Raw genomic sequence first — 13,013 nt, 5'->3', positions numbered from 1 at the left:
GTGACACAGCCGAGGAGCTCAGCGTATGGCACAGGAGGTCAGTGGAGACAGCACAGGGCCCTGGACCAGATCCAAGGAGGCTCTTTGGATGCCAGGACAAGCTGGCATCCACCACCACTCATCTGAGCAGCTCCTGTCATCACCTTAGGAGGATCCTCCCCCACAAATACCATGCTCAACCTCATTTTTCACTGCTGACCTCATTGCTTGCTCCCCACCAGCCCCAGCCGGGTTCTCAGGACTTGGATGCGAGGGACCTAAGCCTGCAGCATCTTCCAGTTGGAGCAACCCAGGGGACAGCCCTGCCATCAGTCCCTGGACACAGGGACACCAAGCAGCACCCTAAGGAACACTCAGGGACCACCAGGGAACTCTCAGGGACCACCCCGGCCACCAGGCCAGGCTGCAGCCACCAGCATCTCAGTGGACAGGGGTAGCTGCCACCACCCAGGACAGCAGAGCAGCAGGTCCCAGCCCACACCCTGGAGCAGGCACAAAGCTGCCCTTGAAGGAAGAAAAGGAACCCGTCAGCCAGCACCCGAAACACCAGCACAGGGCCACCTCCAAGCTGCTGTCACAGTGCAGAGCTGTGAGGGACTCACTAAACTCCCAGAAAACATTAATTAGCAGGGTACCAGGCACTTACGTCCTCAGTTTCTGTGCCAAGGAGGCTGTGGCTACAGGAGATCAATCTCTCTGCATAAATCGTAGGCAGCTGTTTATTTAGGATCCAATGTGCACACCTGGGAAGGAAATGCCAGAGCTCTCCCCCTCCTCCTCCTGCCACTTCTTCCCCTCCTGCCTCTGAGTCAGGCCATTTAATTTGTGCTGCAGGTGACCCAGGACAGCTGTCCCCTTGCCTGGGGCCACCAGTGCCATCACAGCTGCTGCTTCTTCCAAAAGAGGACAACTGCTCATCCCACTTCTGTCAGAGGTTTGGCTGCTGCTGGGAGGTGTGTGTTTTAATAATCAAAAAAAGAGTTCCTGGGAAGCTGGTTGGGCAAGGGCTGGGAGCAAGTCCCGAAACCCATCGGGAGGACCAAGCCTTTTTTATGTTTTAAACCTTTCCACAGCAGCTGCCAGGACTCAGCTTTTACAGCTGCAAGTAACAGAATCTCTCCCAAGGAAAGAAAATAATTGTGGCTGCTTTTTTTTTTTTTTCCCCTCCCCTCCAAGTCACTGCCAGCATCTTCACGACCTCTTATCTATTCTCAGCCACCTCTCACCTCCCCAAACACCACCAGAAGTGCTCAAATTACTGCCAGCTCTCGTTAGGTTCAGGCGCAAGGCAAGGCTGAGCAATAAGACCTCCAGACGGTCGGATGCTGAATTCTGATGAATCCTTTGGGTAAGATTTCAGCAACTGTGGAACTGTTTTTGTTGGCCATCTCCTGCAGCCCTCGCGCCGATACACAAGTGAAGCTGCTGCACCTTTGATTACTGGCTGCTATAACCAAATCCAGGTGGGCAAATGACTGAAAGAATTACCGCCTGCATATTCAAAACATAAAATCACCTCATCTCCTTTGATTGTTAAACTACCCTGCACTAAAGCACTGCAGGTCAGTAGAATTTATCTGCAAGAAGAGCAGATGCTGCTTCACAGAACCCTGTTATCTTTATTTCTTCTCTTCTGACATTTCTGTAAATGTTGGCTTTGAGGCAGGAGCGAAGCTGCCATTTCACACCAGTGCAGGAACTGGGAGCTCTCTCTCCCCAGCCTGGTTTCAGATGCCTCTTTCCCATGAAATGGTACCTTGCCCTGAGAACAGCCCCAGCTGTCCCAGCCCCAGAGCTGCCCCACAAACCAGTCAGGGCTGAGGAGGAAAAAACAAAACACAGTTCTTTCTTCTCATTTCATTCGTGCCCATTGCTATCTTGATAGCTTTTACCTGAAATGGCAGTCAAAATAAATCTTTTCTTTAATAATGCTATCAACATAAAGAAGAAAAAAAATATAGAGTTTATTGTAGTGCAGATTTTTTTACCCCAGACACGCTCCTTTCAAGTCGTTTTCTTTACGATGCAAAAAAAAGGCTCTCCCTTCAGAGATCTGATCAGTCTAACCAGGACTGAGGCAGAGCTTTTTCCATATATATATATAAAATCAGAGGAGCATTAGCCAAAAGGTATTCTAACAATAAAAACATTTCTCTATGGCACAAATAGAGCAGAAGATTGTTAAGCCTTCAGTACAGCAGAAATGTGCAAGACCTGTTAAAACCCAGAGGATTTTCCAAAGGGGATTTGAGCATCATTGTTACCAATGAGCGAGTACAGAGGCAGGTGTGACACCCGGTCACCTCTAGTTAGCTATTCTGGACTTCTTGAAGTCCCATTTCAGCTGTGCCTTTCTGCTCTTGTGATTCCAACAGAGGCTGCTCCCTCCCAATGGGCAGGCTCAAAAGATAAAAAAAATTACAGAAAAGAACAAAGCAGGGAACTTTCACAGCACAAAGAAACAGATACCATATGTGGAGCAGCTTCTGAGACAAATTAGGACTCCCGCTAACAGAACCAAATTGCTTCCTCTCCCCCTACTTTAATATAACTTCCAAGAAGAAGGAGCATTGCATTATAGTATTTTTACACAGAAACGGGAGAAAAGCAGCATCTGAGTTTGTGAACAGTCTGGGGCTGACATGTCAAGCTGCACTGAAAAAGGGGAGTCCTCCTGCTAAATTCTCTCATTAAATTGCCCAAACACGAATCAACCCCTTTTAGCCAGTTCTCATTTATTGCTATAAAGCAAAGTACCCACATTCTTAGGGCCAGATCAGCATTTTCCCAACTCGTGCTGAAGCAAGCACTCTGCAAGAGAATGAGAAACAGCCCCCCAGTGAGAGTCCTCATCCCACATCACCGAGTCATTAACAAACATCTTCAGGAAGCCGGGGCTTCTCCTCATCAGCAACAAGGGCTTGATAAGGAATCCTCTCTGCTCTGTTCTTTCCAGTCTAAGAACTGCGAGGTTCATAATCATAAATATTTGCCTTTTCTTGTACCTCCTATGCAATATTCATTTCAAGACCAACACAGAGCTATCAGGAACCTAATTATGTCTCTCTGACTTAAAAATCACACCATGATTTTAAGCTAACTCTTTAACCAGCCAGCTGCTCCTCTTTTCTCCTGCACTGTCTTCACAGTCCAGAGAGCTTCTCCAAAGAGCTTGTTAACACATACAGCAAAGGGATTTCAGTGAAAAGATACAGACAGTCCATGAAAACAGAGAAGCAATCTGCACTTTAGGTCTGTCACGTTGTCCACCAGCCTGGACTATGCTAATCGCATCTCACAACGTGCTGTAAGGGCTGTCATTGCCAGGCTGCATTTAATCACTGTTCCTGCAGCAGCAGCCATCAGAGTTAATCTTTTTCCCTTTAATAAGAGCCATTACATCATTCTCCAGCATGGAAACTACGAAGTGGGAAGGTCAAAAAGTTCTTAATTAGAGAGGTTTTTATTGCTGTGATAGTTCCGTTCTAGCCTCAATAAGAGAGATCTGCAGAACAGGCAGCAAGAGCTGGAAGGCATCTTGGATATATGAAGCGCTGTTTGAAGCCTGTGAAAACAAAAATCAAAATATACACATGAATAATTACGCTACCAATCAGCTTTACTAACCACACACTCATTTCAAACAGCATTGATTAATGCACATAAGAAACAGAAAGCCTAGTGCTTGTTGGATTTTTAAGGCTTCATTCTAGAAATCAATTTAAGTTTTTGAGGGGCTTTATGCCACTAGGCAAAAAAGCAACTGGCTTAAAAAACCCCAAACAAGATTAGGTACAGTCCAACATAGGATTCTGTTTTCGATAATAGATGAGAGGAATTTATTTCAAAGTGAAGCATACACACGCTGTGACAGGAAGAAAGAACACACATCAACAGGAAACACCCGTTTCCTACCACACCTCAGAAATTTACAAGCACTGAGAACCCACTTAACAACTGGGAAGCACTGGGACCCTCTCATGCTGATTTATGAGCTTGTCTAAGGTTTGACTTTGGACATTTGAATTCTACAAATCCAGGCTGCTGAATTTAATGTGTCTTCTGACCCATCACAGCTGTCAGCTGAGCCCACATAAGGCTCACTCTTCACTAACTCACTCATCTCTTGTGAAGTCTACGGGCATTTATTAAAACTTTTAAGTTATTAGATAAGTAAGCAGAATCTTAGACCATAGGTTAGAGAACTTGGCACGCGTAAGGACACTGAAGTGGAAAAAACCCAGCATATCTAATTTTTAAGTATTAGCTTAAAGTTTTAACTTTAGCTTAACTGACCTCCAAAAACACTCCAGTGATTAAGGGATTAAGCACATCTGCTTTCTCTTTGACCTGCAGAGATCAGACATATATTATTCTGATTGAAAATTTGATCACATTTCTTCAAGCAAGATAAAGCTAAATCCTCAGTAGGTTTCGAATCACCACTGCTCTCTCAGCTATAGGAAAGTGAAGTCACACCACCTGCCCCAGAGCATGCAAATAAGAACAGAGTAACCCCCACACACCCAAGTTGTACACAAATACACACATTGTATCTTCAAATGAACTGTGGAGATGAATTCTGATGTGGAAATGAATTCTGGAGAATTTAGAGAAAATGATGTTATCTTCAATAACACCTGAGTGTTTTGGAAAAATCCACACCAGGATCACCAATGTGACTTTCTCCTGTCTCCCTAGTACTGTCAGCACCAATTCCCACCCCGCTCTGTGCCAGGCTGAATGCAGCAGGAGGCACTCAAAGCTCAGTGCACATTCAGCTGCCACGATTTGGGGAACACTGGCCTAAAACATCAGTTCACAGGGCAAAAAAACTGCACATACAAACGTGCAAACACAAAAAGCACTTCGTGGTGAAGATCCCAAGGCTCTAATCAACTAACCACATTTTATTCCTAAGAATTATGGTGTAACTCTTACCCCCGCAGTCGTTAAGCACGTAGTAAACTCTTTAGAGAAGGTTGATAGTTCTTTACACAGCACAATTGTCATTCTGCGGAAGAAGAGTAGGACAAAAAAACTGCACATGCAAACGTGCAAACACAAAAAGCACTTCGTGGTGAAGATCCCAAGGCTCTAATCAACCAACCAACATTTTATTCCTAAGAATTATGGTGTAACTCTTACCCCCGCAGTCGTTAAGCACGTAGTAAACTCTTTAGAGAAGGTTGATAGTTCTTTACACAGCACAATTGTCATTCTGCGGAAGTAGAGTAGGAAAACCATGTAGTAATTACAGTTTACAAAATAACTTTCATTTAGCATTCCTCTAACACATAAATACCCTGTTTCCTTGCATATAAAGCTAAATTAAACCGAAATTGATACAGAGCATACAGTATCTGAAGATCCAGCAGTTCCCCAGATAAATTAGGGAGGGGAAAGATGGAAAAATAAATAATTAAAGCTGAAGAGCTGAAACAGCATTCAGAGAACAGACACATCCATTCAAGAAGGAACAGTACTAACTTGCTTTTTTTACTGACAAGTGTCATTTTCTGACTTAGAAGGTACTGAGTATTTTATATACTTGCCAAGTATCTCCTGACAGAAAAGAAAAATCTCGTGTTATGCATTACTGGTAAAACCAGTCCACTAATTAGTTACAGAAATTTTACAATATCATGTACCTAACATACTAAATGATTAACGAAGAGATAATTAAGCATCAGTTTTATACAAATGCTTTGTCATATTTTATATGGCTATCTACTAACTAGCACAAGCTTAGAGCAAACATTCTTCTTGACTATATAAAAGCTTTCAAGTAGGGTTTCCTCTTTCATATCAAGAAATGTCTTTAAGCCAGAAATAGAAAGAGACAACGGAATTCTGCTGGAATGTAGTGATGCCACCCAGTGCAACTCTGAGCATGTATGCAGATTTCAAGAGCCCTTCATCCCATGGATTTATTAGACAGTTAAATCAGTATGTAAGTAATTACATGCTACACATTTACTAAGAGATGAACTTACTGTGAAAGGGACTTGGCTCTATCCGTGGCTGTCACCTCTTGTTTCTCACCGTGTAGAAACAAAGCTGCAGTTTTGTGAAACATTTCAATGGAACACGCCGTCAGTTCAGCCAGACTTTTTATGGCAAACGCATGAATATCCTGCAAGAGTTAAAAAGATTCCCCATACCATTCAAAAACTAGCAGCTTTTATTTTCTAAACAAGTGAATCACCCAACATACTGTCACTCCGCCACCCTTTCAGACCTCAGAATCTGCACAGAAATAGAAGCCCATAAACCCTGGGAATCACAGCTGTAACTTCACAGCCAGAGAAACACTCTGCGGCCAGATATTCACTTCCTTCATCACTGAGTTACCTCTACTGATTTTTTAGCATCACGGTCACCATCTCCAGATTCTACTTCTTGGTTTTCTTCACTCTCTTTTTCTTCTTTAGGAAGACTGCTGTTGAATCGTGCTATCCATTCGTGAGCAGATGTCCTCACCTGCATGAAGATGTGCCATAGTACTTAATGACTGGAATGAAGCCCCCCTTGCACACCACAAAACACGGAGCATAGGACCTCTCTAGAGGAAAGAAACCGCCACAACTCCTGAGCTAGTGAGAAGAATTAGGACAAATGATCCCAGGGCCTTCAGGACTTTGTAGAGGGTTGGATGCAGTAACGTAGTTGAGGGCAGTCATTTCTCTAGCACCGGGTGCTGGAGTTTACCAGGAAGACCACGACTAAGGGGTGCTTTAAAAACATGTCTGCAGAATGCTGCTGCCACTTGGTGGAACTGAAGGGTAGTGAAATGAAGGCAAGAAAGGCAGTTCTACCTCATACCAACTTCTAAACACAGTAAAACCAGCTGCTTCGTACCAAGAAAAAGGCTTCAGTTCACTGTAGGTTGATTTCATTGTGGTGGCTGAAGGCTTATCTCTGGTTATCTCTGCCACCACTGATTACTGCCCAGGGAGAGGGCAAAGACACCCTGGTGTCTACTGATTCAGAGCCAAAGACATGACAGAACACGATTTTGCCCCATAACGTCAAAGGAAAAGGCACATTTCTTTTGCCTACAACTGCCAAAGGATCTAAAACACAGCTTGCTTTCATGCCTTTGGTATTTTCACAAGCAAAGCAGGACTGAGAAGCAGGTCCTGTGAGGAATCCCTCCAGCTTTTAGAAGGTGGGAAATAACTCACCGTGATCAGTTTGTCCGGCTTTGAGCAGATACGCAATTCTGAAAACAACTCTGTTACTTCTTTTGTGAATTCCTCATCTCCTAAAAGACAGGAAAAGTTGAAGAATCCACACAAAGGACAGATACAGGAATAAGCAACATCTCAATACACAACCGGTTCTTCACAAATCTCTCAGCTGTTTCGTTCATCTCTCATTGAATCATCACCTCAGGCAAGAATACATCAAACCTGGACTTTTAAAATACAACTTATAATGTAAGTTCTGAAAAGGTGGATATATCAGGGCCAAAAGTTTAGCTTTTGCTTTTTCAGTTCTGGTTTTGTAGCTAAGGTAATTCCATTTTTTTTTAATTACTAATTTTCAGGCACCACTTTTCAATGCACTAACTTGCACATCACCTTGGAGAATCTGAAGAATCACTTAAAGCCTGTGGTTCTCCTATTTTATATGCCAGGGCAGATGTTAACAGTGGGGGGAAGGCTGTGAGATCCATCATGTACAAATATAAAAGGTACATTAAATGTTAAATGATAGCAAATGCAGGTGTGTAAGCCCTCCCCAATGAGTCATTTAGGTAAAAGCAATGCAAGAAATTTACATTTAAATCTGCGTAATCCTCAAGAATCAGATGGCTCTTGTGTACGGAGGGTTTTGGTCTGTGTGGCTAACTCTCATTTAAAAAAATAAAGCTTTTTGCTCTCCCACAGGTTGGACAACTCTATTCACAGTCTTTCCCTCACGGCCAGCAGAACCCAGCATCTCTTTGAATTTGCATCTTGGCTCAAGGTCAGTTGTATGAACTGCCCACAAGTCAAGCAACTCTAATCCTGCTCTGGCAAGAAATTGTTCCTGCTACAGAATTAATGCACAGCAGCTTTCCAGAGATGAAGGGTATTGCTACCTGTCATGCTCCTGCCCACAGTCAACTTTAGGATTAAGCACCCAGCTAAAGAATAACTTCACTTTGGCATCATGCCCATTGCTAGTGATCTCAGGGCTGGTTGGCTCTACACCGAGAATTTCATTAAGAACCAGCTTCTCCCAGAACCTCTTACCCTTCTTTTCTTCCTCCTCTTCTTCAAAGAATTCAGGTAAAGAAAATGCCTCTTTGAGTTGCTCCATTTCATCCTTCAGCGTGTCTAACTCTTCTCCAGAGAGGGCATTTAGAACTGATTTCACCTAGTTAGGGGAAGCACGGCCAAAAAGAGAATCATAAATCTAACAAGAAAAAGAAACAGGATGGAAGACGCAGCACTGTTTTGCACTGCATGTGAAAACATCACAGACTGATATTAATGAGAAAGTGCTTTTTTTTCCTGTGGGAAGGAGGAAAGTGAAAAAGACCTATTTCTGAAGTCTTCTTAAAAATTCACTATTATTTAATGAGTTATTCAACTAATTTATTTCATTAAAAAAATGAATGAATTCCAAAATTGCATGCTGATCTGCCCTTCTCCTTGCCCCAAGACAGAGAGGACAATCTCTGCTGTGCTTACAATACTTTCCACTTCTCCAGACCAAGGCAGTAAACAAGTGGGTACGACAAGAGAGTAATTTGTGAAAAATTGTTGAATAGCTGGGTAAAGAGAACGGCTTTAGGAGCTGAGGACAGGCCATAATGCTCCCAAGGTAAACACGAGATCGTAATGCAGGGGTCAAAGTGAAGTTGTGTAATCAATCATTTGATAGCAAGTTCTGAGCACTTGATTTCACATGTATATACATATATTTCTCATCTTTTTTGCCCTGCTCAGCTGAACTCAAAATAGAAGACAAATCGCTCAAGGCCATTACCTTTGATTCACTCTCTCTGGAAAGCATCTCTAAGGCCTCCAGATGCGAAAGACCCTGAAACTCATCAAACAGTAACCCATAATGGGCTTTCTTCTCCGTAGCCATGGTAACCTCAGTAGCTGTCTGCTGCTCTTCTTTCTCCTTTGCCTCTCGTAAGACCTGAAAAAGAAAAGCGGAGAACTCGGATCAGTGCCAGAAGATACAAAACACAGGAGGAGAAGGCTTTTGGTTCAATAGTAAATGGCTGCTTAAAGACAGGACAACAAAAGAAGGGAGAAGAAAGGAGAGAAGAGCTGATATGGAACGGCCATACCTGTGATAATGTCGAGTTTCTGTTCATTAGGCCCTTTGTTTTTTTGAATCCAGGGTCTCCCTCAGCTATTACATCCATTGTCTTTTTCCCAATGAATTCCAAGGCATCCAGACCTCCACTAATAACAGTTTTGCCCTAGGAATCAGATTTGGATAAACAGCGCATGAAAGTCACAGAATATTACACGATTGAGGACAGTGAATTGGGGGATTTATATGGCACTCACATACAAGCCAAATTGAGGCTTGTCACCCTAAAATTCAACCCTAATCACCACAAACGTAGCAGAAGGACATGGAAAGTGCCACAACACACTACCAACCAACAGTCTAATACAGTGCTCAGAGAGCTGCAGCAATCTGATGGGAAATAAATTTTTGTTTTGTAAACAAGCTGGTTCTCAGCACATTAAAGTATTTAGTTCTCATCCTTACAATCAGACAACACTGCACCTGTGGGTTACTAACTCTTGTTCAAGCCTTAAAAGCAGAAGCAAGGTTCCCATCTGCAATTCTTTCAGATTCACAGGCAAATTGACAAGACAGCAGATCACAAAAGCACAGTTTCTAAGGGTAATGGGTTCCTTTGAAGCGCATTTCTCATGGTCACAGGAGCAAGCTCATTTCCAAGCAATTTGGGCTAGTTTCACAGAAGTTTTTGAAGAGGAGAATGGATTTCTTCTCTAGACATTTCTGGTTCCTTTGAAGCGCATTTCTCATGGTCACAGGAGCAAGCTCATTTCCAAGCAATTTGGGCTAGTTTCACAGAAGTTTTTGAAGAGGAGAATGGATTTCTTCTCTAGACATTCTGTGGAAATCAGTGGAAATATTCCAGGAATGACTCCGACCCTGCATTTACCTGAATACTCTAAAGCAGAGATAATGCTCAGTACAGAGCTGACATGCATAGGAATGCACACACCACACAGTCCACCATTAGGTTTTTTTTTGTTATGTATCAACATTTAATACAGAACTATCAAAATTCAAGACAATTTACATGTTAAGTTCCAGTCAGAAGCAAGGCACAGGATAAAGACTGTCTGAAGGTTAAAACTGCTTCTTACCATTCATCCCACAGAAGTCAAAATTAAAAGTTTCCTCTTACAATGTTTCAGATGAAAGGTAAAAACCCCAACGCTCCCTTAAACCCATTGTCTCCTGCATTCCCAGCTCACTCACTGTGCTTTGGACAGCAGTAGAGATGGTTGATAAGACCCCCAGAGCACCAGCGATAGGAAACGAACTGCCATCATCAACTCCATCTGCGCTGCTAGCACCAGCATTCTCACTTCCTGCATTAGAAGGCAGAAAATTAACATCTCACTCCCAAAAAAAAGGATCCCATCAGCTGCAGAGTCGAGACAATTAACAAACACCAAGTATCAGATAAGAGCAGGGCTAGAATTGGGATTATTTTCCTACCTACTTTTCAGAGATAAAAAAAGTAAGCAATAGAGTATTATTTTAGCATACAGCTATCTAACTCAAGATGCATCTTGCAAGGTAAGGTGATGTGATTTTGGGGCTGATTATCTTATGAGAAACATTTCCATGCTGCTGTTATGCAGTAAAAACTGACCTCTTCTAGCATCTCCAGTCTCTGAAGAGATTTCACTAGGACTGGGGATCCCAAGGGTTGTTTCTGCTTTTTCGATGACATTTGAAATACCTTGACCTAGAGAAGACAGCAGTATCACTTTAACTGTGAGATACAACAGAAATCAGAACAGAAACAGGAGTAGGGCTGCATATTGTTTTCTATCATTCTGCATTCCTCCTCTTCGAGACAGTTCACTCAGCACTAAAACCTACTATTCAGCTTGTAATGAACCCGAGTTTCCTCTCAGATTTTAAATAAAGTTCTAAATACCAGTTGAATACCCATTTAAAGTACCAGCTGAAAATTATGCAAAGACTTTAAAAAGTTGAAAGTAATTTCGGCTGTGCATATTTCCTTAATCTCACTGGACCTCTTGGTACAAGTTTTCCCCATTACTTGAACGATTCTCTTGACATTTTTCCAATAATTGCTTCTATAACAGAAATCCCCTTCTCTAGTAACAAGCTCAAAAGCACCAGCCTGAGACATGAAGTATGGTTAATATATTATCAAATACCAGAAACAGCCTTACCTACAGTGGCTACAGTAGCAGACGCAGTTGACAGAAGAGATTTCCCCCAGCTGCCCCAGTACCCCCATCCTGTCTGAACAGTAGGAGGATCAGAGACCTTTAATAAAGAAAAGCAGAGGAGAGTGATGCAGGTACTACGGTGACAGAAACACAAGCAGTCTGTGACATATAACTTTTTGTTTTCAGATAAGCAATAATGTGAATTTTCAATAAATCAGTGAGGTTTATGGCCAAAATTCTGCTGTGCAGAAAGCCATGAAATGTGAAGTCACATTATTCAGAGCAAGCCCAGGAACGTACCTTGAGTGTTTCAGCTGCAGGCTTTTCTGTGGCAGCAGGCTGGCTTGGGGATTTGGGTTCAGGTCTTTTCCGAGTCATAGGCACAGGTTCAAGCTCTTGCTCTCTCTCTTCATTGCGCTCAGCGCAGCCCAGATCCTCTGCTTTCTGTTTGTTTTCATCTTCGTGGGAGGTTTCTTCTTTCAGACTTTCACCACTGTCTTTCTCAGACATGACTACAAACACCCGTAGAAAGCAAAGCTGATAAAACAATCACTCCCTTGTACACTTCAACATTAGTTCAAAAGCATCACATTTGTGCTTTAAATAATTAAATACAACTAAGTCAGAAATCCCTTTATGTTGGCACCCATACCCACATAAACAGATTATGCTTTTAAGGGAGTATGTACACTGGGTTACGTCTGACTGGAAGAAATGTCACACTTGGAAGTTTAAAGTCCCACAGAAACATCCCACAGAAACAGGTGGCTTTATCTAACTGACACACCCTCTCCTCAGGTAAAAAAACAGGTTGCTAACTCTGAGAAGCAAATAAAAGGTACAAAAGGTCCTCAGACAATTAAATCCATAACTTGCTTCACCAAAAAAAAAAAAAAAAAAAGTAACAAAACCAAATTGCTTGGGACGGCTGCTTTGAAGGGTGACAGAGAGAAATGGGGATAGCTGTCAGACTGCCAGGCAGGTAGGGAGGCAGTGACTGCTTCACTTCTCTATTTAGGGCTGAGCTTTGCCAGGGTGTTAACGCCACCCAGCATTTGAAACAGGTTCCAGCTGGCCCTGGCCACAAATGCCGGCCCTGACACTGCCCATGCCCCGCTGCGGCCTGCTCACGGGGCAGGGGTCTCTCCCTCCTGCCGACCGGGGCATTAACGTGAAGGCAGCAGCGGGCAGGGACGGGCAGGGCCACGTCAAGCACCTGCCGGGATCAAGCAGCGTCCCCAGAGAGCCCCTGATGGAATCGGGGCAGTTACCCCCAGGAATGGGATTTTCTTGGCGTTAAGCGGAGGAGGAGGACAGCAGCCCTAAAGGAAGGGGTGACAGGCAGGGGACCCCCCGCTCTGTTTCCCCAGGACCACCCGGCCACACTCAGCTCCCACCAGGGACACCCAGGGCACCCCACCGGGCCCATCCCCACCCGGGCTCCCCCTGCGCCCCCCAACCCCCGGGGGGGCCTCCATTTCCTCGGGAGACCCCCAGGGCCCCATAACCCCCATATGGGGTTGTCTGCCCCACAGGGGACCCCCAAGTCCCCTAAAGCCCACCCCCCCCACGGGACTCCTTGCC

General features: G+C 43.7%; 1 protein-coding gene across 2 annotated transcripts in view; it reads right to left on the bottom strand.

Annotated features, from left to right (window-relative positions):
* Positions 1-1,940: 1,940 nt before the first annotated feature.
* FAM114A2 (family with sequence similarity 114 member A2) overlaps positions 1,941-13,013 on the bottom strand; it is an 11,388-nt gene continuing 315 nt past the window's right edge. Inside the window, exons 2-14 of one of the 2 annotated variants that reach the window (XM_014948021.1) lie at positions 11,730-11,941; positions 11,430-11,526; positions 10,877-10,972; positions 10,477-10,589; positions 9,296-9,430; positions 8,983-9,141; positions 8,244-8,367; positions 7,188-7,267; positions 6,355-6,483; positions 5,997-6,136; positions 5,149-5,221; positions 4,297-4,350; positions 1,941-3,565 (exon numbers count right to left, since the gene is read on the bottom strand). In XM_014948021.1, coding sequence (XP_014803507.1) covers positions 3,464-3,565; positions 4,297-4,350; positions 5,149-5,221; positions 5,997-6,136; positions 6,355-6,483; positions 7,188-7,267; positions 8,244-8,367; positions 8,983-9,141; positions 9,296-9,430; positions 10,477-10,589; positions 10,877-10,972; positions 11,430-11,526; positions 11,730-11,939 — 1,512 coding nt within the window. In that variant the 5' untranslated portion in view covers positions 11,940-11,941 and the 3' untranslated portion in view covers positions 1,941-3,463. Of the gene's footprint in view, positions 3,566-4,296; positions 4,351-4,941; positions 5,015-5,148; positions 5,222-5,996; positions 6,137-6,354; positions 6,484-7,187; positions 7,268-8,243; positions 8,368-8,982; positions 9,142-9,295; positions 9,431-10,476; positions 10,590-10,876; positions 10,973-11,429; positions 11,527-11,729; positions 11,942-13,013 lie in introns of both variants that reach the window. The other variant, XM_014948022.1, reaches the window with a different exon arrangement.

This window comes from Calidris pugnax, unplaced genomic scaffold (genome assembly GCF_001431845.1).
Source record: "Calidris pugnax isolate Ruff unplaced genomic scaffold, ASM143184v1 scaffold27, whole genome shotgun sequence".
NCBI lineage: Eukaryota > Metazoa > Chordata > Aves > Charadriiformes > Scolopacidae > Calidris > Calidris pugnax.
The sequence above is the reverse complement of the archived record's forward strand: the minus strand, read 5'-3'. Positions and strand labels throughout refer to the sequence as shown.